This window comes from Eschrichtius robustus, chromosome 17 (genome assembly GCF_028021215.1).
Source record: "Eschrichtius robustus isolate mEscRob2 chromosome 17, mEscRob2.pri, whole genome shotgun sequence".
Taxonomy (NCBI): domain Eukaryota; kingdom Metazoa; phylum Chordata; class Mammalia; order Artiodactyla; family Eschrichtiidae; genus Eschrichtius; species Eschrichtius robustus.
In genome coordinates this window covers 77,901,404-77,927,266 of record NC_090840.1, presented here as the reverse complement: position 1 = coordinate 77,927,266, position 25,863 = coordinate 77,901,404, and the positions used below count along the sequence as shown (strand labels likewise).

The following is a 25,863-nucleotide window of genomic DNA, read 5'->3' as shown; positions in this document are numbered from 1 at the left end:
GTTGAAGGAGGGAGGTTTTCTCAAGCCTGTCTAGTTCAGCAAGAATTGCTCTTTCAAACGGCAGATGTGGTTTAATTTCTTATGTGTAGGCCTAGTAGAAGAAAACGTAAGATTCATCTCTTTGAAAAATGTAATGAACATTTGGAGGGTTCTGCATCTACAAAATTACAGCAAAATCCAAAAATTACATGAATTTTTGAGCTTGTTGGAGTCTTTCAAATGTCAGTCTTTTCTCATATGGAAGAAAAACATAATTAAAATACCTCTCAGAGTCTCCCAAAGTCAACTTAAGAAATACCAGGTAACCTGTATCTTAAGTCAGACTACCCCAAATATATCTTTACACTTCATAAAATCCATCTAACATCTTTTTTTTTGCCAATGTAAAACAGACATACAGGCACAGAGATATGAACTTAATTATATTTATATGTCTAGTTTCATATTCATTCTTCATATACTGGCTGAGTTCACATCACTATGATTTAATGACTGAATTATCAAATATATTGATGTGCTTTAAATAACTCCTTATTGTTTGGTGCTTGAAGTGTTTTTAATTATGTTTGCTCTTGTGAATAGAACTGTTCTGAACAGCTTTGTACAAATTACCTGTTTCCAGTTGAGGTATTTGATTGGGACCTTTTCCTCCCCAGTGAAATTCTGGATCAAGAGAGAAAAGAAAAACCACTTAAGAGCCTATTTTGTGCATTGACAAGTTGAATGCTGAAAAATATATATCTATATATTTAATCTCATAACCTTTCCAACATATTTAAAATTTATTTTTGAAGATATGAAGTTACTGAATTTCCTTCACCTATGTAGCTGAGTCTGGAATATTATAAAAGTATTTATTCGTTCTTACGCATTTTGGTTATTCGTCTTTTTAATAATTCATATTTTACCATAGTAACGCAATAGACAGTTTCAAAAGTCAAAGTGATATCTATACTCGTGTTGAAAAACAGACCTGTTGTCAATGCCCCCAGACCCCCCAAGCCCTGCTCGCTAGAGGCGACCGCCATCCACTCCCCTTCGTTCTTCTGCTGCATGTTTCCAAGTAACCTGCTTACACCAGGCGTCCTCTACTCTTTCTCATTTTAGGCATCGTCTGTTGACCTCCTACGTGGCAGGTGCAGATTTTGTTCTCACTCGCTGCCCCCGAGGTTCTTCATCCCTGTCTATCCGCCTTGCTTATGTTTTCGTATCACATGACGGGATATCGTAACGAGACACGGGATATCGGCCCATCTATGGTGACTGGTGTTTTGAATGAACACTTTGTTTGGCGGAGTGGTCACACGCACGTGCCTACTGACCCACATCTAACCTCTGGCCTTTCTTGCTCCCCCTTTCTCCTCCCACCAGAGGATGGCTGGTCTGGCTCTCTCCATCCATGTAGGAATTGCAGGCCTCAGCCCACCCACCCCTCACACAAGTATGACTACAACAGCTTGTGCTTAGAGACCCAACATTGTGTCCCACAGAGCTTTAGCTTGAGAGCTTTGTGGTGATGGTCATGGTCATGGTCATGATGATACGTTAGTAATAAACAGCTGACATCGGCAAAGAGAACTTCTAGTGGACAGGTTCAGAGACGCTTTTCAGCTGGGCACACCTGGGATTCGGTTCCCGTCCCCACTCTGTAGCTTTGTTGAACTTTGTTCATTTCTTAGCTTATTTGCCTTACAGTTGCAGTTATCTATTGCAGCGAAAAAAAAACCACCCCAGGACTTAGTGCCCTGAAACAGCTTTCTTTCGCCACCCAGTTTTGTGGGTGAGGAATTCAGCAAGAGTTTGGCTGGGACATTCCTCTCTGACCCAGGGCATTAGGCTTCTTTACTGCCTTCTCAGCCAGCTTGAGCTCTGACACCCCCTCTGCGCGGCCTGTCCATGGCTCAAGCTCCTTGCCCTGCTTGATCTCCATGCCCAGCCCTAGGTTGTCCCCTCCGTGGATGCCTTGTTCCCCTGGCGTACGCTCCCAGTGCCCACGCTAGCCCTCGTTAGGATACCCTCCTCGCCCTCCTCAAGCTCTGACACCTTGCTTCTGGTGCTCCTCCCCTGCGGACCCCTCTTGACTCTACTTGGTCTCTGATGCCTCTTGCTGGGTGTCATGTGAGGACACCCTCTCTACCTTCCCTGGGCTCTGATTCCTCAAGTCAGGCTGCCCTTCCTTGTTGATACCATCCTGTCTGCACTGACACCCCATGGTTGGCTGTCTTTGGCGTGGATGCTCTTTTCATCCTGCCCAGGTTCCTACCCACCATCCCGCTCTGCAGGGATGCCTTCCTCACTGGGCTTGGACTCCTGCACTCGTGCCAGACCACCTGCACCCGGGATGACCCTCACTGCTGGGGCTGCGGCTTCCAGCACAGCGCAGCTCTCTGCACACCGTCCTCATCCTGTTTGGGCTCCACCACTCCGCTCTGGACCAACGTAGCTATCGCTCGCCTCTCTACTCCTTCTTTACTCTGCCTCCCCTGATGGCTTTAGGAATTAGTTGTTCTGAAAGGAAGGGAAGAGAAGGAAAGGGAAGGGAAAGGAAAGAGCGGGGAAGAGGAGGAGCCACCTTGACAGACCTTTTCTTCCTCTCTCCCTTCCTTGTGTCCATCTTTCTTTCCTTCCTTCCTTCCTTCCTTCCTATGTTCTCAAAATAGGGAGACGAGTTAGGAGATACACCATACTGCATGCAAAGGGTGACAAGAACCTGAACTGGAATATTGGTAGTAGGATTATAGTGGACAAGAAGTACGTAAAAAGAATTCAGGACTTAAGATCTGCGTGGCTTGATGACTGGTGACGTGAAGGGGCTAAGAGGATAGTTGAGGTTAACTTCCTAGTTAACCCTGATTGACTCTTGGTGTCGAATCACATCTGATACCAAAATGGTGAAGACATCGGTAGAGTTTAGACATAAAGAAGGCAGAAAAGCTGTCTTGAGGAGTAGAGAGTGAGAGTAGGAGTAGAGAGTGAGAGTGAGTGAGGAGTAGAGAGTGGAGACTTCAGTTTGGACATGTGGAATGTGATATGTCTTGCAGGCATGTAGAAACAGGAGTGTGATATTGAGTTGGATGGTCAGACATGGGGTTATTGTTTGGGAGTCATCAGAATCTGGGGTTAGTGAAACCAGTGAACGTGACTACTGTCCTCAAGACCATAAGGAGAGGGCATATTGGGTCAAGGATGGAAATCTCCATCACCACTGATGGAGTGGAAAAGCCTGTAAAAGAGATCAAGAGGAATAGACTACATTATAAAGGAGAACAAGGAAAGAGTAGCATCACTGTTTCAAGACAGTTGAGAGATTTAAGAGACCATCCATGGTCGATTGTGCCACATGCAGCAGACTCTTCTAGTGACCTAGTGCATTGAAGAGGCTCCGTTAGATTTGTCAACATGATGCAGTCACGCCAGATAGTGGCCAAATCTAAATGTGAGCAGCCCAGAGCTTATGGATACGGGCAGGAAGATGGTTTCCTTTGGCTGGAGGGACTAAGGGGTTGAAAGTAAGGGGAGACACAGATAGAAAAGTGAGTCAAGACTAAGCCTTTTTGAGGTTTCTGAAAAACCACTTCTTGGTAAGCAGTGCAATTAATCAACAGACTTAAAATATTGGAACTGTTATTTCTATGATGTGTTATTGTACACATTTTACTGCCTGTGTGATTTTTCTGGCTTTGTTTTCTTTTCATTTCTCTCAGCAGGATGTGAAGGGCTGACAAAGCTTGACCTGACGGTAAATTTCATTGGAGAGCTGAGCAGCGTGAAAACCCTTCAACACAACATCCACCTGAAGGAGCTCTTCCTCATGGGAAACCCCTGCGCTGACTTTGACGGCTACAGACAGTTCGTGGTGGCCACTCTTCAACAGCTAAAGGTATGCTTTTTTTTCAGTGATACAAAATTCTCAGAAAAATGAAAACAAGCAACTACAATGATTCCTGATTTATTCACAGCACTTTCAGAGAATGTGTTGTTTTAGAGGATGGAATATTCCAGAAAATCAAAACCAAGTCTTTGGCTCACTGATCCTTTAAAGTTGTTTTAATATTATAGCTTTAATAAACCTTTGAAAAATAAATTGCATGCTCTTCTCCTTTCTCATTCAGAACACACACAGTTTAATTGAACTTTCTTGGTGAGTTCAAGTCATTGTTACACAGAGCGTTCCTTATTACTAGTAGCAAACCAAAAGTTTAGGGCTTTTGAGGTGGCTACAGCTATATACCTTTGTATTTCATAGTCTTAAACTACTGTGCTTTTTAAAGTATTATTTCTCACTATTGCTTTCTATTAACTCATTCGCTATGTTAGTAATTCTCAAACTCTGGTATGCTTTGGAGTACTTAGATGGGCTTCGCTGGGCCCCTCCCCCAGAGTTTCTGATTCAGTAGGTCTGATGGGCACCCAAGAATTTGTATTTCTAACAGGCTTTCAGGTGCTGCTGATGCTACCGTCCAGGGACCTCATTTGAGAGCCACTGCTCTGTGTGTTAATTTCTTATGCCAAATCTCCCCATGTTCGATACTTTTGGTACTGGGAAACGACAGATGGTTTCTAGAGAAATCATACACCTGAGAATGTTTAAGTAGTAATATTAATGTCCATGTAATTCCAAGAGTTCCTGACCTGCATGTGTTGGTTTGAAACCTTGGGGGCTTCCCAGGTGAAATCTGAAACTGGCCCCCATGCACGGAGGGCAAGGAGAGACCAAAGAAAGAGGCAGGACTCCAGATGGGTAGGCAGGTTTAATAAGCAAGGAAACCTACTTACCAAGCTTGTTTTGGGCAACAGGATGAGTAGATCTCTGCGCCTGCCCGCCATAATCTTACAGGTTTATAGAGAGGCCTTAACTGGGTTCAGTCACATACACCATCCAGAGGGTCTCAACAAAGCCTTACTGTCTCAAGGCTGCACCCTTGGAACAGCTCCTAGTGTGGGAGCAGCGGGCAGAAGGTACATTCCAAGGACAGGGGAGGGGCTGAGCCGCCTGTGACTGCGCAGGTCCAGCTCGCAGGCCATCCAGTGGTCACGTCCTCTTGGTGTCCCTCCAGCAGCAGGGACAGCATTTTGCTTCTGCAGAGAGAATGCGTGGAGGCCCTGGCTTTCTAGCAGTCCTTTTCCTCTATCCTCAGAGGACATTTGTTTTTAGGCTGCTGTGTTCTGTGTAGTCAAAATTGCTGGATTGTTAGAACACATTTCTTCTAATGTAAAATTTCTTTGATTAAGAGAATGAGTGCTTCAGGTAATTGAATCTAGAATATATATGTAGAATGAGTGATGAAGTAGATCAAACATAACCCAGGCTGATCATCATTGTACAATGACTTCCTAAAACAATGAACTGATGAGAGCCAGAATTTCAGAGAAAATGGGTGCTGTGAACCATGTCCCTGGAAGGGTGCAGAGATTGTCATCACAGCTGGGCCCCCTGTCAACTCTGCAGTGCTTGGGCTAGGGGTGTGTGAGAGCCATCAGACAGGTGCCCGAAGCACGGGCCAGGCTTGTTCCAGGTGCTTTGGACACAGCATCTCTGATACTCCCGGACTCTCGCAGGGAGATGATTAAGTGCATTCTGAGATGAGGGAGCCAGGCCTTGGAGAGCTGACGCTCCTTGTTTAAGGTGACACACCTGGCAAGTGACCCTGGTGGGATTTGAACCTAATAGCCCACCATTCACACCATAACCACACTCACTGCTTCTGTCTGGGTTAATGTACAGGCTTCAGGTCCAGTCTTTCCTTTCAGAAAGACTGTTCTGAATAAGCTGTTACAACAGGCAACAGCCTCCCTTTGAAATATAGTATTCATAAATGTGTTTACTAGTATTTAAAAACAGCTTGATAAATTTTAGAGTCTTAGTTACCATCCCATTGAAAGTCTGTGATCTACTTGAAAGGAGTGGCATTAACGGATGTATTATTTTCCTAGGGCTGACATAACTAAGTTCTGCAAACGGGGTGGCTTGAACATCAGGAATTTATCTCATTGTTCTGGACACTAGAAGTTCTAGATCAAGGTGTGGGTTGGTTGCTTCTGAGTCTGTGAGGCAGCATCTGTTCCATGCCTTTCTCCCAGCTTCTGGTGGGTACTGGCAAGCTTTGACTTTCCTTGGCTTGTGGAAGCGTCACTCCCATCTTTTTTTAAGGACACCAGTCATTTGAATTAGGGGCCCACCCTACTGCAGAATAATCTCATCTTAACTGATTACATCTGCAGGGACCCTATTTCCAAATAAGGTCACATTCTGAGGTACTGGGGGTTAGGACTTCAACATAACTTTTTTTGGGGGGAAACACAATTTAACTCATAACAACAGAGTAGTTATTTAGACAGACACGCGCAAGAGGTGTGAGGAGATTCAGCCCTTTTCAAGTATCCTCTTCCTAGTGTCTGAGCCACTCCAGGTGGTAAGTAGGCACTGTAGCCTAGTGGGAAAAGTTTTGTAGCAGACAAACGAGGATAGGACTCATGTCTCTGCTACCCGTGAGTTGCATGCCTCATTTTTCTCATTTATAATGGATTAATAATTCCTACTTTAAAGAAGTTCTCTGAGGCCCTCAATAAATCTTAGTTTCTCTCTCTCTTCTTTGCTGAAGCACACACGCAATTATTATCAAGAGACGTAGACACTCTGCCTCTGTGTTGCAAGAACTCTAAGTGAATAAAGATCAAGGAATACTGCAATGCACAGCCTAAAACTTAATCTCTCAGTTCATCAGGACTTCTGAATTCAGCTGTGATTTTGGACTGAAGAAAACTTAGGCCAATTTTGAAAACTACCTAACAAAAGTCTTCAAAAACCTGAGATCCAATAAGAAGGCCCCGAGAACAGGTGCTGGCATACATGTGACACCATCTCAAATTTGTCATCAGTTCCCAGTATGAGGTCTTCTGCTTCCTGCCTGTATTGGTGACAAGGGGTTTATTGGTCATAATCTTTTAGAAACAGTAGGTCTAAATTATATCAATGTTTATTTAACCCAAGTATAAGGAAATATATATATATTATATATAATAATATATATGTGTATATATATATATATATATATATATATATATATAAAGTTAATACTTAAATCCTTACATCCCAGATACAGGTAAGAGAATATATCACCTTCTTCACAATGTTCATCAAAATTCCAGTGAAAGAAATTATATTTATCCAGAATTTTCCAAATTGTTTAGATCTTTTTTTTTTTTTTTTTTTTTGGCCGCTCTGTGCAGCACGTGGGATCTTAGTTCCTTGACCAGGGATCGAACCTGCGCCCCCTGCAATGGAAGTTCAGAGTCTTAACCACAGTCCCAGAATTGCTTAGATCTTAAGCCTAGCTTAAAGTAGGTTAATTACCAAAAAAAAAAAAAAAAAAAGCTAAGTACTTAGACCACAATTACTTATCACCTTAAATAATAGGTTTTATTGAATTGGATTTTATCATTATGGCCTCACCTTTCACTGAAGGATGTTAGAAGAGACAGCTTTGTGAAGACTGTTATGTACGGACATGTTGCTACAGAAACAATGCGTGACATCTCTCAAGATCTCCACTAAGAAACTCTACTTTAGAAATGTGTTTTAGAACTAAGTATTAGAGAGAAGCTAGAAACGAGTATATTTTCTCAGTAAAGAAAGCAAAAATCGCTTCACCGATGATGCTTTTCTGTTTTGCTTTGGCCGCCAGCAAGCTCAGAGCCAATTCTGCCGCCCATCTACAGCAGCCATATGAGTTCTTATGACCAAAACCTACTTTAAATTATTTTATTTCCAAATAGTGACATTATAATTTTGATTTTTAATTAACTGCTCCTGATAATTTTTATTTTTTTATTATTTTTTAATGTATTTATTTTATTATTTTATTTAATTTATTTTTTTGGCTGCGTTGGGTCTTCGTTGCTGCACGCAGGCTTTTCTCTAGCTGCGGCGAGTGGAGGCCACTCTTCGTTGCGGTGTGCAGGCTGCTCATTGCAGTGGCTTCTCTTGTTGCGGGGCACGGGCTCTAGGTGCATGGGCTTCAGTAGTTGTGGCTCGTGGGCTCTAAAGCGCAGGCTCAGTAGTTGTGGCTCACGGGCCCAGCCGCTCTGCGGCATGTGGGATCTTCCCAGACCAGGGCTTGAACCCGTGTCCCCTGCATTGGCAGGTGGATTCTTAACCACTGCACCACCAGGGAAGCCCATAACTGCTCCTGATAATTTTTTAAAATTCATATTTAACTCCACCGTTGTGTGTTTTGTATTTGTTTGTGTTAGTTTCCTTTTGCTGTGGTAATGAATGACCACAAACTCAGTAGTTTAAAACAACACAAATATACACTCTTTGTTTTGGAGGTCAGAATCTAAGATTGTGGTGTTGGCAAGACTCTGCTCCTTTTGCAGGCTTCAGAGGAAATTTTGTTTCCCTGCATTTCTCAGCTTCTAGAGGGTGCCTGCATTTTTGAGTCCCTGCCCCTTCCTCCATCGTTAAGGCCAGCCGTGTAGCATCTTCAGACCTCTCCCTAACTCTGACCCTGACACATCCGCTGCCTTCTTTCCTTTATAAAGACCCATGTGATTACATCCGGCCCACCCAGATAATCCAGGATAATCTCCGCATTTTAACATCCTTAACTTAATCGCACCTGCAAAGTCATTTTTACCATGGAAGGTAACACTCACAGGGATTAGAAAGTGGACATTCCTGGGGGACCGTTATTCTGCCTTTTCTAAATACCTCACCTCTCTTTGTAGAAAAAGCCTCAGTAAATAAGTAGGCATCTCTAAATTGGTAGCTTTGAACCTTCAGATTTTGGGTTGGTGTTTTTAATATTTCAATTTGGAACAATCCCTATTAGAGGTACCAGGTGAAAACAGTGACCATAAGAATTAATAATACACTCTGCACGTCTTGTCAAGGGTAGAACACGGGCTCACTTGCAATAGAGCTCAATTTTGTGTGATGTACAAGGCCCTTTTTGGCAGAGAGCATTTGGGACTTGACTTGAGGCACTGAAATTCTTTACATAGTGAGCAGTTATAAAATTACTATATTTTGGGAGCTTGTCATTAATAATCGGTTTCAACAGGAGACCTACTTATTCTTATTACCAGTAAAGATACTTTGTAAACTGTGTTAATTATATGAAGTAAACATTGATTTAGATCAAGGTTTCTGACGTTTCCCATTAATTACTTTGCTTTTAATTCCATATCACTAAGGTGCATAATTTATTATTTCTCACCTTGCAAACAAAGTCTGCTTGGGGCTGATTCAAATTGCGACTTTTGAATAAATGCACTGTGTTGGCTGTTTTTTATTCCAGTGGTTGGATGGCAGAGAAATTGAGCGTTCAGAAAGGATTCAGGCATTACAGGACTTTCCAGTAGTTGAACTGCAAATCAGAGAGCAGGAGAAAGCTTACTGCCTCAAACGAGCCAAGGACAAGGAAGAGACTCAGAGGAAACTGCAGGAGGAGGAAAACGAAGGCGAGAGGGAGGGAAGGCACACAGGCTTTGATGGACGTTGGTACACAGACATCAGTGCTACTCTGTACGTAACTTTTTTTTTTTTTCTTTTTAAAAATTGTCAATGTCCTCCTGTTTTATTTACTTCTTACTTGTACAGTATGAGTAAAAACAACAAGGCAAAACCAAAAAGCAGAAATAAAAACCTTTCATTTCCTATTGTGAAGGGCTGTATGTTACCACAATGCAGGAAAGAACATTGAATAACCACTAAATACTACTCTGTATGTCACTTAATAGAGTGTACTTTCTAGTTAACTTGTGTTAAAAGCAAAACTTTTGTTAAAAAGTTCTCTTCCCAAGGTGTTCACAGTTTCACTTATATTCCAGACAACTGATTTGAAGAATAAATTATGATGTGAATTTTGGGTGAAGACGATGTATGATCATCCCATTGTTTGTGACAATTCTGTGAGGCTTTCCTCCCTTAAAGCCTTTTCAAACTAGCAACTTTAATTTGCATCTAGAATCATCTTCAGACAAATCTCTCTAAAAGATGCACAGGAAAGATAAATTAACAGGTGTACTTTGATTTATAAAGTAGGAATATTTTAGAAAAGTTAAATGCAAATCACATTATTATAAATTGAGTAATTTTGATTCTATCATAAGATGTTCTGTTATGTGAATTATGTAATGAATACATCTTTAATGCGATTAATAAGCCCCTAATTGGTCATTTTTACAAGCATGAATTTTTCATGCTTGCTTATTTTAAGGGAATTGCACCTATAGTCAGTTGATTTGATTCCATACAACGAAAGCTTTAAATATTTTGTAACAGAATCTCTTAAGCTTGAGAAACTAATAATTATAAAATATTTCAGATGTACATAAATGTTAAAAGAATAAATAGGCAGCTTAATAATAAATGTCAATAGTTTGCCTGTTTGCTTTGGATCTTATTTTATTTTATTTCATTTCATTTCACTTCACTTCATTTCATTATTTTTTTTTTTTCGGGCGTGCCACACAGCACGCAAAATCTTAGTTCCCTGACCAGGTTTCAGGGCTACAACCCCTGCAGCAGAAGCGCAGAATCTTAACCACTGGACTGCCAGGGATGTCCCTGGATCTTTTATTTTTAAATGAGAAATAAAATATCAATAGAGGAGAAGCTCCTTAAGTATTTCTCCCCCATCCCACTCCTCCTTTCATCCTCCGTGGTGTCCACCATCCTAAAGTTAGTATGTGTTTGCTATAATGTTGATCCCATCCATATTGTAATGTATTTACCACGTAATTATGCCTCCTTAAACAAGAATAGTTTCATGTTGTTTTTTTTTTTTTTTAGCATGAATATCTTTCTACAGCTTTGCTTTTCATTCAGCATTATGTTTTTGAGATTTCTGCATATGAAGACACGTAGAACTAGTTCATTCATTCTAACTGTGGAATAAAATTCTATCGAATGAATAAATCACAGTTTATCCCAGAGGTGATATTCAAAATATTTAGCAGCAATTCTTTATTCCTGACCAATCAGAATATGAACCAGCTCCAACAATCTGTGGTTTCCCCTTTCTTGTTTTTTTCAGACAATGGTGCACACATCTCCTTGTGCAAGTATGGAAGTTTCTGCAGCGTATTCAGCAATTGCTACATGTTAATTATAAACATCTTTTCGACTTTATATGCATTGCCCAATTGTTTTTTAAAGTGTACTAATCTTAACTCACAAATCAGCAGTATAGGAGAGTTCCTAATCTTTGCCAGTAGTAGATAATGTGATCTCTTAAAACATTGGCTAATCAAGTTGGTTGTTAAATAGCATCTAATGTTTTAATTTGAATTTCTAGAATTACGAGTGAGTTTCAGTATCTTAAATGTCTTCTTATATGTTTATTGGCTATTCAGATTTCTTCTATTCAAGACCTCCGCCTATTTAAATAAGTTGTACTTTTTTTCTTATTAATTTATAGTTCTTTTATATTCTAGATGCAAATTCTTAAGTCCTTATGAGCTTTGCAAGTATCTTCTCTCTGTCTGTGACTTGTGTTTGATTTTGATAAGTGCTTGTTTTATAGAATTTAGAAGTATTAATGTAGTTAAACTTATGTTTATACTTTCTGATCTTGTTTATGAAATTTTTCAATACCCCAGTGTCATATCTGTCTATCTGGAATAACTTGACAGCAGTGTGGGGTAGGGAGCTAATCACTTCCCACACAGGTTTGTTTGTTTGTGCCCCATTGATTAAAGTGCTATTCTTCTCCCGTATTATATACCCTCTTCTCGTGATTCACGGGCCCATTTCTGGGCTCTCTGGACTCCTCCATGGGAGTACCTCCACATGGTTTCAATTTCTATAAATCTTGATCTTTGGTAGGAGATGTTTTCGTGTTTCAAAATTATCTTGGCTCTTCTTGACTCTTTTTTACTCTTCTGTGAGAATTTTAGAATCTGCCATTCAAACTCCCCCCAGATCCCTAGTGTAATTTTGATTGAAATTGCATTTAGTTTACACGTTAATAAGGGGAAGGTTGACATCTTCAGGACATTGATTCTTTCCTTGCTGAACTTTGTAATAGCTCTATTTATTTAGACCTTCTTCTGAGTCCTTCAATAAGTTTTTATAATTTTTCTCTATAAAGGTTTTACACCATTTCTTATTAGATGTATTTCTAAGTATCTTGTAGAATGGGATTTTAAAAATAGGCTTTTAATTGGGTCTTTCTGATGTATATAGAGACAAATGGTTTCTGTGTACTGATACTGTATTATGCAATCTTGCTGAACTTTTTAAAAAGATGCAACAGTTAGTCTGTAGATTATCCTGTGTTTTCTATGTAGAAAAACCCATTTTTTTAATAAACAGCAACTTAAAATTTTTTTCCAATCCTTCTACCTCTGCTTTTTATTTTTTATGGTGCCTGCTGAGCCTCCAGTACGGGGTAGAATAATAGCAGTAAGAATGGGTATCTGTTATCTTGTTCCTGACTTTTAAAAGAATGTTTCCAATTCCTCATCATTAAGTATAATGATTCCTGTGAGGCTTTGGTAGAATTAAGTTAGTTTTCTTTTATTCCAAGTTGATGAACAGCTTTTATCATCATGGATACTGGATTTTTATTGAATGCTTTTTCTGCATCTATTGAGAAAATCATGTTTTTCTGTTGTTGTGTTGAATTAACATTAATAGATTTTTCAATATTAAACCATCCTTGAATTTCTAGAACAAACTCACTTTGTCCATATTTTTTTTTCAATTTCTTATTGAAGTATAGCTGATTTACAATGTTGTGTTAGGTTTAGGTGTACAGCAGAGTGATTCAGTTATATATATATTCTTTTTCAGATTCTTTTCCATTATAGCTTATTACAAGATGTTGAATATAGTTCCCTGTGCTACATAGTAGATCCTTGTTGTTTATCTATTTTATATATAGTAGTGTATATCTGTCTCACAAAGTCTTAATTTATCCTTCCCCCCACCTTTCCCCTTTGGTAACCGTAAGTTTGTTTTCTATGTCTGTGAGTTTGTTTCTGTTTGCCAAACAAAATTTTTTTAATGAGAATGAAACCAATTATTTCAGTGACCATTAGCTAAAATATTGTAGAATATTACAGATTCCCTTAATAGATTGTTTTTTTTCCCCAGTACCGTAAAGAACCATAGCTATGTGGCAAAGCATTTATTTTCAGTAATTTGCTCTATTTTGCTTATTGAACTGTCTAGTTGCATTTTATAATATGTAAGGTATCTAAGCAGATTTTACTGTGTTCCGTTTATACTATTTAAATTTCATATTCTGGTAGTTTTTGTCCCTTCTTTCAAAAAACATCTTATTTGAAGGTCAACAAACTGAGCATTTTGTGTCATCTCATTTCAGTAACAACAATAACAAAATCTAACATTTAATGAGAACTTACTATTTGCCATACTTGGTACTAAAGGCTTCCTGTAGATTTTTTCATTTCATGTCACTCTGTAACAGAGCATATTCTAGGGAGAGGTGAGGGGAGAGAGCCTATCCTAATTGTGTACTGTTTGAATGATGTCCTTTTCTCTCTGCTAGAATAGAGTCTCCTGTAAGTAGTGTTGCTGTCTGTCTTGACTAGGGCTGTCTCTCTGGTGCCTGGCACACAGAAAGACACTCAATAAATATTACTTGAATCCATGTTGAATGAATGTTGAATATCATATAATACTTATTTGATGCCATATAGAGACATCATGTAATTCTCTGACAGTCCGCAAAACATGAATAAAAAAGAGAGCAGAGCGCCATTGCCATATAAAGCTACAAAATCCAAAGTTATCCATGAAAAATGGAGTAGTTAGAGGCCATACCATGGGCGATCTCATATATCCCACTGGAGAATTTTAGAGGTAGAGAATCATTAAAGAGCCTGGAAATAATATGATTAAATTCTTTAGAAAGATTCCTCTGGGAGCAGGGTGGAGGATGGAATTGAAGGGTGCAAGACTGGAGGTGGGGTGATTGCTAAGGCCCAGTGGTCCCTGAGTTTGTCTGATCATCAGAACCTCCTGCAAAATATTGTAAAGCAAGGGTCCTGGACCCCACTTCAAATCAACTGGAGAGACTCTGGTGGGAGCCCAGGAATCTGTACTGTGTGTAAAGCTCCCCAGGTGACTCACATCGGCCAGGTCTATGAACCCTTGAACCTGATTACTGCAATGTTCCTGGTGATAGATGAGGTGGGCCTGCCCCAATGCTGTGGCACTAATTTCCTCCAACTTGGCTCAGATAGGCTCTCTTTCAGACACATTTTGTCATTCAAAGGTAAGAAGATAACACACACACAAAATATAGCTATTTAAGGGGCAGCATTCAGGATGAAACTCAGACGTCCATTATTATTGGTTTTAACTTGCCCCGTGTTCTTTTCTAGCCCATCTTCTGAAGAGAGCAAAGATGACGTCCAGGCACCAGAAATACAAGAAGGGGAATGTAAGAAAAAGAAATTAGACAACGGTGAAGACGATCTGGAATTCTGGAATAAGCCCTCTTTGTATACTCCTGAATCTAGATTGGAAACTCTGAGACATATGGAAAAACAACGGAAAGACCAAGAAAAATTAAGGTATTCCATTTTATCCTATCATTGAGAGTGATGGAGTATATTTCCATGATTGTACCTTGTTTCACCCATTATCTGTGTTAAATCTGTGTTAGCTATCACACACAGACTTTGCTTTTTCTAATTTCAGCCTTTTGTTGAAGTGTTGTCTACTAACCCTTCTTTAGAATGTCATGAATCGTGGCATTTTAGGTAGGGCTTTGTTTCTATGTCCTTAGCTTTTTAACAACTTCAAATGTGTCAAATAAGAGCATGGCCTGGTTTACAGATACTAGTTATCCAAGTCATTCTTGAGTTCAGTGTGCTATAGTCTACACGATCTAATGGGTTCCTGAGATATTTTCCTCTTCTGAATGCCCTCTAATTGTCCTGTGTCATGGAGAATAATGTAGTTCATGGAAACATGAACTTATTAATTGGACCTGAGAAGCCAGTTTAAGATCCAGAAAAATGTGAATAAATTTACATTATAAAATAAAGTTAAATGCCATACAATCTGTATTAAAAGAACAGCAGAAATCCAAGACAAAGAATTGCCTGCAGTTCTGTCATTTAAACGGATTTGTCCATCTGATCTTCTAGAGCTTGTCCATATATGCCTTTTTAAAGTTTTTATGTACTTTCAGTAAGTGTTTAAATAAACAGAATTTATGTTCCACATTTTCTTTCTTGTTATTCCATGAATCTTTCCTCTTTGCTCCATTTATTTCCCTCTTATCGCTACCCCTTCATGGTAACAAGAGTTAGCAGGCTTGGGTCCATCCTACCAGAACTTCCTCCACCTGCTACAATCATATAAATGATTTCTGCAAACGTAGGATTGAGGGTCTTTTCTTACAAACAAAAGTGGACTTACATTTTATGTATTTGTTCTCACTAAATCATCATCAACACTTTTCTGTAACTTTCTAGACGAGTAGGTAAAGAGTGAACACATTTTTCAGTAGCTGCAAAATATTTCATAGCATGAATGTACCACAGTCAATCCAATCATTCCTCCATTGATGGACATTCTTGATGGTTCCAAGGTTTTGCCACTGCAGATGATGCTGTGATAGACATCCTTTTATGTGGATCCTATGTACTGGTATTTTTATTTCTATAAAATAGATTCTATTTGGCATTTTAAAAACTGTAATTTTCACTAAAGTAGAGGATGTATACACAAATGGAGAATTAACAGTTAGCTGAGTAAATCATGCATAAAATAGACTCATTTAAATATTCATGGCTATTTCATGAAAAGGAGTTTTCTCCCCCATTCGAATTATCTGGCAAATTGTCTTGGTCACATTTTTGCTTTACAGATATAGATATAATCACACAGAAATTTGGCTCGATTGTCAGTTCCCAGCAATGGACTTCATCACAGTGAATTGCTGATGTATTCACAAATACCTGATTAATTTTTCTTAAACTGTTTCACACATTAATTGCTTTTATATTATCTTTGTTTATTTTTCTCTCTCTCCCGCCCCATGTTCCCACCTACCCCTAATATTAAGTGAAAAAAAGAAGAAAGTGAAACCACCCAGGGTGCTGATCTCTGAGAATGGAAGAGCCCTGAATGTAAATGAGCCCAAGTAAGTGAGGCCGAGTGGAGACTTGAAGAAGGAGGATGTGTGGTGTTGGTCATACGATGGTTTCAATGATACGTTTGCTCTGCAGAGAATATATCTGACCACTCTTAACAAACTTGATGAGCCTAATAAGAAAGTCATTTTGTGTGTATTTGAAAGCAGAACATCATTATGCTTTCAAGTGTGTAATGTTATATTTCGTTTTCTTGGCATCCAAAACATGACCTTGACATATGGAAATCTTAGTTATTTCTGTGTCTCCTGAAACTTTGAGCCATGTACAGTTTTATGCCTGAAAATTCCAAGTGCATCATTGTTGTGTTTCTTAATTTTTAAAACTCTGCCATGAGCAAGCTGGCTGAGGATACTGATAAATCTCCTATACACCTACTTTATAGCCTGGAACACATCTGCAAAGCATTCGAGAGCTAAGGAAAGAAATTGATATAAATACCTCAGTGGAGTTGATGAGAGAGGAAAAATATTCCAACTGGAAATCCTCACGTATAGTAGTATCTAGCTGTTTTAACATTTAAAACTAGAAAGCAGGCAGAAAAGGCCTTTTGTAGTCAAAATACAGATCAAAACGCCTACGAACTCAAGCTTGCTGGCTTCGTTACTCAAAACCTGTTTACTTTGATCATTTCGTTTGCTGTGCTGTTACCACAATAGAAGAGGCGCTGTCCTGAATCACTCCTAGGCGTCATTCACGCCACCTTCACAGCAGTCTTGTGTGATAGGCAGTATTTCTTCTTCACAGGTCAAAAACTTGAACTGAGGGGTGAATGACTTGCCCAAGGCCACGTAGGTAATAGGTGGTGTGTCTGACTTGCCCATGCTAGCCCATTTCTAGTGGTTTCCATGATCAAGTTCATAATCTCACCCCCACCTCACCCCACCACACACACACACACACACACACACACACACACACACACACACACACACACACACACACACACACACACACACACACACCCCTTCTTTATCCAGAAGTCATGAATGCAGCACAACACATGATGCTAACCCCTGGGGATACGGAAGTGAATATGACAGATTTCTGCCTTCAAGGAACTTAAAAATCTAGTCGGGAGACTGTCTGTCTTCAGGCTACAGCAGGGCTGGAGGGAGACCCTCTGGGCTCTGCGTGCCCCTAGTGAGACCACAGAAGCTTCTGCAGTCCCATCGTTTCTATATTCCATGTTCACATCCTTTCTATATTCAGTCACATCTTTTCAAATCTCAGCCATCTACTTAACCTAACAGATTTGCCCAGATTGATCATACTTACCTTCTCGAAACAGGTTCTTCCCTTTGCTTCTGATTCTTTGACCCTACTACCTTCTCATCTTCTTCTGCTTTGCTGGATCCTTTCCGTCTTGTCTCCTAAGTGCTCTGGGGCAAACTCCTCAGCTATCTTCTCTTTCCACATTCACTCTTTCGAGATCTCACCAAATCCCATGATTTCAACACTATCCTTCCATTACTTACAACCAGACCCAACCTCTTCCCTGAGCTCAAGACTTGTATACGCAGCTAGCTATGTGCTCTCCTATGTGGATATAAACTATGTGTTGTAGGCTTACCGTGGCTAAAGCAGACATCCTCACTTCCGTCCCCACAACCACTTACCGTCAGGTCCTGCTCGTCCCTCAGTGTCCTCCAGCTCAGGAATGAGCATCCACGGGGTATGAAGACCGAAACCTCGGATTCATCCTCAGTTCTTCTCTCCCTCGTGTTATCAGTGAGCTCTTCCTTCAGAATTACCAGAATCCCGCCCCTTCTCATTCACTCCATTGCCACCACCTTAGAGGAAGTCAGCCTCCTCTTGCCTGGACGGTTGCAATAGCCTGTTAAGTGGCACACACCCCCTCTCTTAAGGAAAATTCCTGGAAAGCACCAAACCACATTTTCTTTACAGAATTAAATCACATTATCTCATCTAGCTGCCAGGGAGGCTGGGGAATGTGGTCTTTACCCTGCAGAGCCGTATTCCTCATTAAAATCAGGGACCCTGTTACTATGGATAAAGGGGGAGCAGACAGTGGGCAATATCAGTGTCTGCCATAGAAAACCTCCCTGAAATTACCTTTCAAGAGATATATGAAGGGAGAGTTTAAGTTGGTGGCTGGAAAATGGGGGAATAAGCAATCAAGGCAGAGGGGAAAGCGTATAGAAAAGCCCCAGAGAGGAGCTCAAGAATGCATGGGTCATTTGAGCACCTGAAGAGGTCCCGCCCGGCAGGAGTGTTGAAAGCAGTGAGAGTGACCGCCACAAGCAGACATCCCGCTGGCAGCCAAACCTAGGGCTAGTGTTACATTTCTCCAAACAATTTAGCCTACATTCTTTAATATTGTTGGGGTATTGTACTTTGCCGAATAATATGATAAAAGAAATATTCAAAATAAAATTGACAAAGTAATTCAGAATAGTACATTGACAGTATGGAAGTTATACCTCGGACTCAATCTCAGGGTACAGTTGAAAGACATAGAGATTTGAAATCCTGCCTCCAAGGCTCACATGACCTCTTTCCCAGCTACGTCAGCCTCTCTGAGCCTGTTTCTTCTTCTATAAAATGGAAGTGATAGATCATGGGCAGCATCTCAGCATTTCCGGGGGCTAGGGAAAGGTCACCAGTGAAAGGAGAAGAAAAAAGACAAGACTGCTTAAAACTTAAGGAATGGAATGCTGGATAAGGGCAAGCAAACGCAACATGTAATTCCCCATCAATAACTCCGTGTTTTAGTTTGCTTCTAGCAAACCCGAATGAAATGGGAAAGAAAACTTTAACCACCAGGTGTCTCTGTCTCTGCACCGCTGCTGATTTTTTTTTTTTTTTTATGTAGTTCAGGATTCTCATGTTGAAACAATGTAAACAGGAATAATTTATGAATATGCTGTAGGTTTCTGTTGAAATTTTTAAACTAACAGATTTTATTGACCAGCTACCAAAATAAGTTTGTCGTTGAAGATTATGACATAGTTTTTATCAAATTTTCTTTTGATACTGGGATGGGGTTATCTATAAAGTATCGCTAAATATGTCCTCTATTTTTCCCCTCCAAATGGATTATTCCTTAGGCTTGACTTCTCTTTGAGAGATGATGAAAAACGTAACCAGATCGTCCTGGACCTGGCTGTGTATAGGTAAATACATTTTATTATGCGTTTATTCCATGGCATTTCTTGCTATTTTCATTCTCAGTCACAGCCCTTGCTTTCTTAAACATAAACAGCTGCCTCTTTATCACCGGCTGCCACCTCTTCCCAGGCCACGTCCTACATCCTGACTTGTTTCACCCCCGCACTCCCTGCTTGCTTACCCCTCATCCCCGCATCCTGACAGCTGCTCTCCCCCAACCCACAACTGTCCACAGCTGTGACATTCACACCATCAGCCTGTGTCACCTTCCATGCGTCCTTGTTGAAGCCATTTAAAGACACCCGGGGCCATCTGCCTCCCTCGTTGAAGATTCCAGGTCCTGGCTCACTTCCTGTATCCTGCCGATGATTTCAGGATCCACGTTCAGGACCTTTCTGCTTCTCCAGCCCTTTCAGACCCACTGATGCCCCAGTACTTTTGTCCTTGTGCCTCCCTCTGCCTGTATCACTCTCACCCTAGGTGTCCTCGTGCCCTTCAGGCCTCCGTTCAGATGTCATTTTATTATAGAGGCCTCTCTGCCTCACCATCCAGTATAGACCAGTGCCACCCCTGCCTCAGCACGTCCTTCCACCTCTCCCTGCTTTTTTATTTCTACCTGACAAACTCTCAATTTACCTGTATTTTGAAAAATGTGTAGTTGAGGCAGAAACTTTGTTTTGTTTGTTCCTACCTCTTTATGTCTCTAACACCTAAAACAGTGCCTGACACCCGTTAGGAGCTCAATTAAGTACAGGAGTAAATGGATGAATGAATGAATGATTACTGGATGGAATCAATGAACATTTACATTCATGAGTTGTAATAAAGGCATTTCTATTTTTGAGGGATTTTATTACATGCTCTATCTCATTTAATTTCTCAGTAACCCAGTGGCGTGGGAGAGATTGTTATCCTGGAATTACCCAAGGGGGGTGAGTCTTGTGAAAGTAAACATGGTCATTGGAGAAGCCAGAATGTGAACCCTCAGTCTTAGGTCCAACTTTGTTTCTTTAATTGTGATAAAATACACATAACTTAAAATTCACCACTTCAACCCTTTCAATTGTACAACTCAGTGGCATTCAGTAACTCACAATGTTGTGACACCATTACCATTATCTACTTCCAGGCAATTTTCTCACACATAAGGAAACCCCATACCCCTTAAGCAGTCACTCTTCATTTCCCCCCTTCCCCTGGCAACCACTCATCTGCTTTCTGTCTCCATAGGTTTGCCCATTCTGGATATTTCATACAAATGGAATCATATCTGGCCTTTGTGTCTGGCTTCTTTCACTTAGTATAATGTCTTCAGGGTTCATCCATGTTGTAGCATATTCGTGGCTGAATAATATTCCATTGAATGGAGAGACCACCTTTTTGTTCATCCGTTCACCCATTGACGGGCACTTGGGTTGTGTCCATCTTTGGCCGGTGTGAACGGGGGCCGGCTCTCGGTGCAGCTCTTCTCATCACACTCAGCTGCGTCTCCCACGCCTCCGACAGTCCTTCTGCCCTCTTGCTGCCAGGTCACCTGCCTTTAAGAAGAGCTGCCTTCCATCCCAGCCCTCCTCCAGCTGACTGCATGTTCTCTGTTCCTCCAACTCCCTGAGCTTCCCTTTCTGCTGTTTTTCAGTTAAACATTCCCTTTTTCGTCCTTTTAAGTCCTTTCCATTTTAGGCCTTATTCCTGGAGTTCAGTGAATGTGTACCTCTTTCTCCTTTTAGCTCGATTAGCTACTTAACATTAATCCTCAAATGAAAACTTTCCTCATTTCCCCACGCATGTACCTTTTCAAGGACTGGTGCTATTTCTCCTGTCTAAGTAGAAAAATCCTTCCCTTCCCATGATTCTGTCCAAACTATTACACTAAAATTCCTCGTTATCTTCATTGGCACGTGGATGTATGCATGAAAGTTCATTCATTCATGTATGCTTCCTGCTTCTATTCCTGCAATAGCTGTAGAATGCCTACTATGTGCCAGGCACTGGGAGACTGTAACTGGCCTGTTCTAAATACAGTCCCTGCTCTCCTGGGTTTACGGCCCAGTGGGGATGGCAGACAATACATAGGCAGACATCTAATAGGTAACTACAAAGGGAGAAGAGTGCCGTACAGGAAAAGGACAGAGTTCAGGGATGGAGAACAATGGTGTGTGTAGTCTGGCGGTTGGCGGTGTAGGGGATGGCTGGGGAAAAAGGGAAAGCCAGGGACGTGAGCACTGAAAACTGAAGGGTAAGATGTAGCGAGCTCTACAAAGGACTGGTAGAAGATTATTTTAGGCAGAGGGAAACAGCACATGCAAAACCCTTGTAGGTCGGGGCAGAGGAACTTTAGGTGGCCCTAAGCACAAAAAAGACTCTGTAATCCATAGTTAAAGTGGTAGATAATAAACATGAAGTTGTAGGAAAACTTGACTCTACTTTTTATTATTTTAATTTTTCATTAATTGTACCGATGCTTTATTACCACTAACTATGTACTAGGCATGGTGCGCGTGTCTTCTTAGCAATCTTAGGGGATAGGCACTATTTGTATCCTCATTTTACAGGTGAGGAGACAGAGGCTTAGAAAGATTAAGGAATGTGGTCCAGGGTAATATAGCAGGAAGGGGAAGGTGGAGTCAGTCCTCACAAGCCTGTGTGGCCAAAACCTGAGCCTGTCACCCCTGTATCGTCCTACCTGCCATAATGTTTGTGATTTTTGAATCATCACTGCATTTTCAAATATTTTAACATGCATAAAAATAATCATTTGGCCAAACTTCTTATTTTAACGAGTGATGTGGAATCTAAACCTTTCCTCTGCTCATGAAGTAAAGGAGAACAATTGCCCCCAATCCTGAGGTCACTGCCATAGAGGGAGAGGGCTGGGCTTGTTGGGCAGGATGTGCATTCGGAGCCAGTCTTCCAGGAGAGGTAGGATGGGGCAGCTGCAGAACAGCTGCAGGGAATCAAGAGCCCTAAGGACACAGGAGCTTAGTGGATTCAGCATTCCTGGCTATTCAAGTCAGCCTTAGGGGTTTAAAATAAAATATTCATGAAAGAGCATGGCAAGCCGTTTTCTGCAACCCTCTGGTGTTTCAGGCCGCAGATATTTTGGGGCAAGGGGCAATCAATGCCAAGTGTACTTGTGGGTCTAAAAATGAAATTGCTGATATATTGAATTTCCGGCGGTCTGGGCATTAATTTAAGATGAATATTCTAAGACCTGTTTAGCATGGAAATTGTAAACTTTCTTCACTTAGAATGGTCCCTTAAGTGGGACTTTGTATTTGCACTTCTTCAAATGGTTTTGAAGATTATAAGACTCGGTTGTTGAATTTTGAAGGTATATGGACACCTCTTTAATCGATGTTGATGTACAGCCAACTTACGTGCGAGTGATGGTCAAAGGCAAGGTAAGTGTAACCCTATAGGCTGTTCCCGTTTCAGAAGCTCAGCCTTGAATCAAACTAGCTTGCCTCAAAACAGATTTAAGTGATTTTAAAATAGAAAAAGAGAAACTCAGTCAGAGTGCTGTTTTTTTAGACACACGATTTTAAACGACGGGAGTGGCATGCAGCGGGAATGGTTGCTGACCATTATGTACCTTGATAAAATTTGTATTTTTAACCTGTGTCTGTTTTGTTAGTACTTTTTCTCAGAGCTGATAAGATAGTCATGTATGGGTAGCCTAGGCTTGAAATTATATTTAAATAATGTACCCATTTCAAATAATATACCCATTTAAATAATATACCCATTTAAAATTGTCAATGATTTCATTCACAGCAACTGTAACTTTATCACTTTTGAAACAGTATTTTTTGCTGATTCTGAGCATTCATATCAGTTCGCTTGAAGACTTTAAAATGGAAACATGTTGATGTTTTATGACAAGAAGTTTTATCTATAAATCCTTTATCAGCCATGTTCCCATAAATGGACCAGTCACGATTTGTGACTAACTGTTCCTCAGACAATTCATTAAAATTGGTAAAATAGTTCATGCATATCAAGCATTGCCCATATTTTACTTTTTTCCTAATAAGCCTAAGCAGATTTTTTAAATAAATGGTGAATCTTAAATTTGTACTGAAAACACCTCTTAAAGTAACCCCCTCGTGTAATATGCACTCACTCTCCACACTTCCTGTTTGCTTTCAGCCATTTCAGCTGGTCCTTCCTGCAGAAGTCAAACCTGACAGCAGCTCTGCTAGAAGAGCTCAGACAACAGGACATCTGGTGGTCTACATGCCCAAGGTAGGTAGCCTTATTTGGATCAAGCTCAAGTCTCAAGTTCCTAGAGGAACGTGGCCTACCAGGGCTCCTGATGACTTGTGATCAAGGTCTTTTTGGCTGAGAGAGCCAGAAAATCTACTTGGACCGGCTCAGGTAGGAGAACAAAGGCCTGTGAGAAGGGAGAGCTGGGACCAGGACGCTGTGACTGTGGTAGCTCCTCCTACCTGCAGTTCTAGCCTCCCAGCCTTCCTACCTGGCAGACCAGAGAGTGGAGGAGGGGTGCATAAATCACAGGCGCCGTGAGCATGCCCGGCACATGGTAATCAGTACTTGCCTTACCAATGACTTTGAAAGGAGATGTAGTAGGCCTTGGGTCTCTTAAAAAAGTGTGATTGAATTCCAAATATTGAGCTTACTAGATTCGTGACTTTGGGCAAGTTATTAACCTGGTTCTGGGCCTCTTTTTCCTAATATCGCTTTTAAGAAAGATAATAACACATAAAATTCATAACATAGTGAGCACTCAATGAATATTGATGCCATCGTTGTCGCTCTTTGTATTATTTTTATGATACGGACTAGATAGTATTTTAAACTAAAACTCTTTTTTGTCTTTTATTTGGGAGGAGAAGTGTTGTATATGTATTTTTTTCAGTTTTTTTTAATTGAAGTATAGTTGATTTACAATATTGCGCTAGTTTCAGGTATACAGCAAAGTGATTCGTTTTTTGTTTCTTGGGTTTTTTTTGCAGATTACATTCCAGTATAGGTTATTAAAAGATAACGAATATAATTCTCTGTGTTTTGTAGTAAATCCCTGCTGCTTATCTATTTTATGGATAGTAATTTTTATCTGTTAATCACATCCTCCTAATTTGTCCCTCCCCCTCCCTCTTATGCTTAGTAAGTCAGACAGAGAAAGACAATACTATAAGATATCACTTACATGTGGAATCTAAAAAATAATGCAAGTGAATCTGTATACAGCACGGGAACAGACTCAGACATAGAGAACAAAACTATATGTGTACTTTTGATATGGCTGACTTCTAATGGCTGGTAGGGTTCCCTCCGCTGACTGTCAGGCTCTATAACTTTGATCTCAGAGCTGAATGTCTGAGACAGAAGCTGTTTAGAAGCCTGAACAGACTTAACATGGATAGATGACAACCCTGAAAGAACTTAAGGAAATAAAACTTTAAAAATATTCATCTGTCTATATGGAATATTCCGATTCCTCAATACAGGCTCTATGAATGAGTTAGGATGTTTTGTGCTGCAAGCTGCAGAAACCCCAAACAGAATTGGCTTTAACCGTAAAGAAGTGTTTCAACTCTTGTAACAAGATACGGAAGGTTGGGAGGGCCCAGTCAGGGGAGGGTCAGGCCCTCTCTGATGTGTTAGCTCTGTACTCAGACCTGCTTCCTTCTTGACGTGAGCACTAGCTGTAACTGGGGTGACTTGCTTTCTTGTTCTTACCTTGCACAAAAATGGAAAGACAGAGAATCAGAGAAAGACCAGAGAGAGGACCTCTCCCATCACCATGGAATAAAAGCTCCTCTGGACTGATCTGGCTAATTTAGCTGAAGAGGCTAAAAATCTTGATGAGCTTAACCCTGGACAATGAAACCAATCTCTGGCCAAAAAGATGGTAGTCCTTTCTTTGTTCCTATTATTTTATGTTTGGTTACTGTTATCTCATCCCATGAGCTAGGGGTAGGGTCAGCTTTGCCCCAGTCACTCAGGTTTCAAAGGGAAAGCGTAGATAAACCAGTCAACATGGAGTTCTCCTTGTGAGAAAGAAAAGGGACCTGGGGGACACAAAGATTATAAACTTGATTAACCAATAAGGTTTCTATAATGGTTTAATAACCCTTCATGTTCCCAAAGCCAGTTTTGTAACAGATTATGAGTAATCTGAGGCAGTAAGACAGCAAATACAATTTGTTGTCAAGGAATAAAACAACAAACACAACTGTAAGAATCGCATTGTCCTTGTTGACTACAACAAATTAAGGAAATGCTTCTATGCCAGTTAGAATATCCTATAGGGAAGTCTAAGCGATAACCCAATTACCTCAGTGTTTCAACAGAGACATTTGAATGACACTGCGATTAGCATTCTTCTTTCTTTCTTTTTTTGAAATTTCCATTCTAACTGAAAAACCAAAGATTAAGTGGTAACTGCTATTTTCCTAAAAGGAAATCAAGACGTATGATTTGTGTACCTTTTACAGGGTGCCAGGCAGTTGATCAGAAGACCTCTACTATCTCTGCTTATGAATCTTTTAAATGAATACAACATTCTATTTCCGTTATCCTTTTTGTCTTTATATCTGTTTAAATCTTCATGTTAAATACACA

General features: G+C 40.4%; 1 protein-coding gene across 3 annotated transcripts in view; it reads left to right on the top strand.

Moving 5' to 3' along the window:
* The window catches only part of DNAAF11 (dynein axonemal assembly factor 11), a 69,371-nt gene that overhangs the window by 20,178 nt on the left and 23,330 nt on the right, over window positions 1–25,863 (top strand). The window contains exons 1-8 of one of the 3 annotated variants that reach the window (XM_068525641.1): window positions 1,236–1,259; window positions 3,705–3,880; window positions 9,303–9,529; window positions 14,362–14,553; window positions 16,056–16,133; window positions 19,215–19,280; window positions 22,607–22,676; window positions 23,425–23,520. In XM_068525641.1, the coding sequence (XP_068381742.1) occupies window positions 3,812–3,880; window positions 9,303–9,529; window positions 14,362–14,553; window positions 16,056–16,133; window positions 19,215–19,280; window positions 22,607–22,676; window positions 23,425–23,520 (798 nt within the window). In that variant the 5' untranslated portion in view covers window positions 1,236–1,259; window positions 3,705–3,811. Of the gene's footprint in view, window positions 1–1,235; window positions 1,260–3,704; window positions 3,881–9,302; window positions 9,530–14,361; window positions 14,554–16,055; window positions 16,134–19,214; window positions 19,281–22,606; window positions 22,677–23,424; window positions 23,521–25,863 lie in introns of those variants that run through there. The other 2 variants (XM_068525640.1, XM_068525639.1) reach the window with 2 other exon arrangements.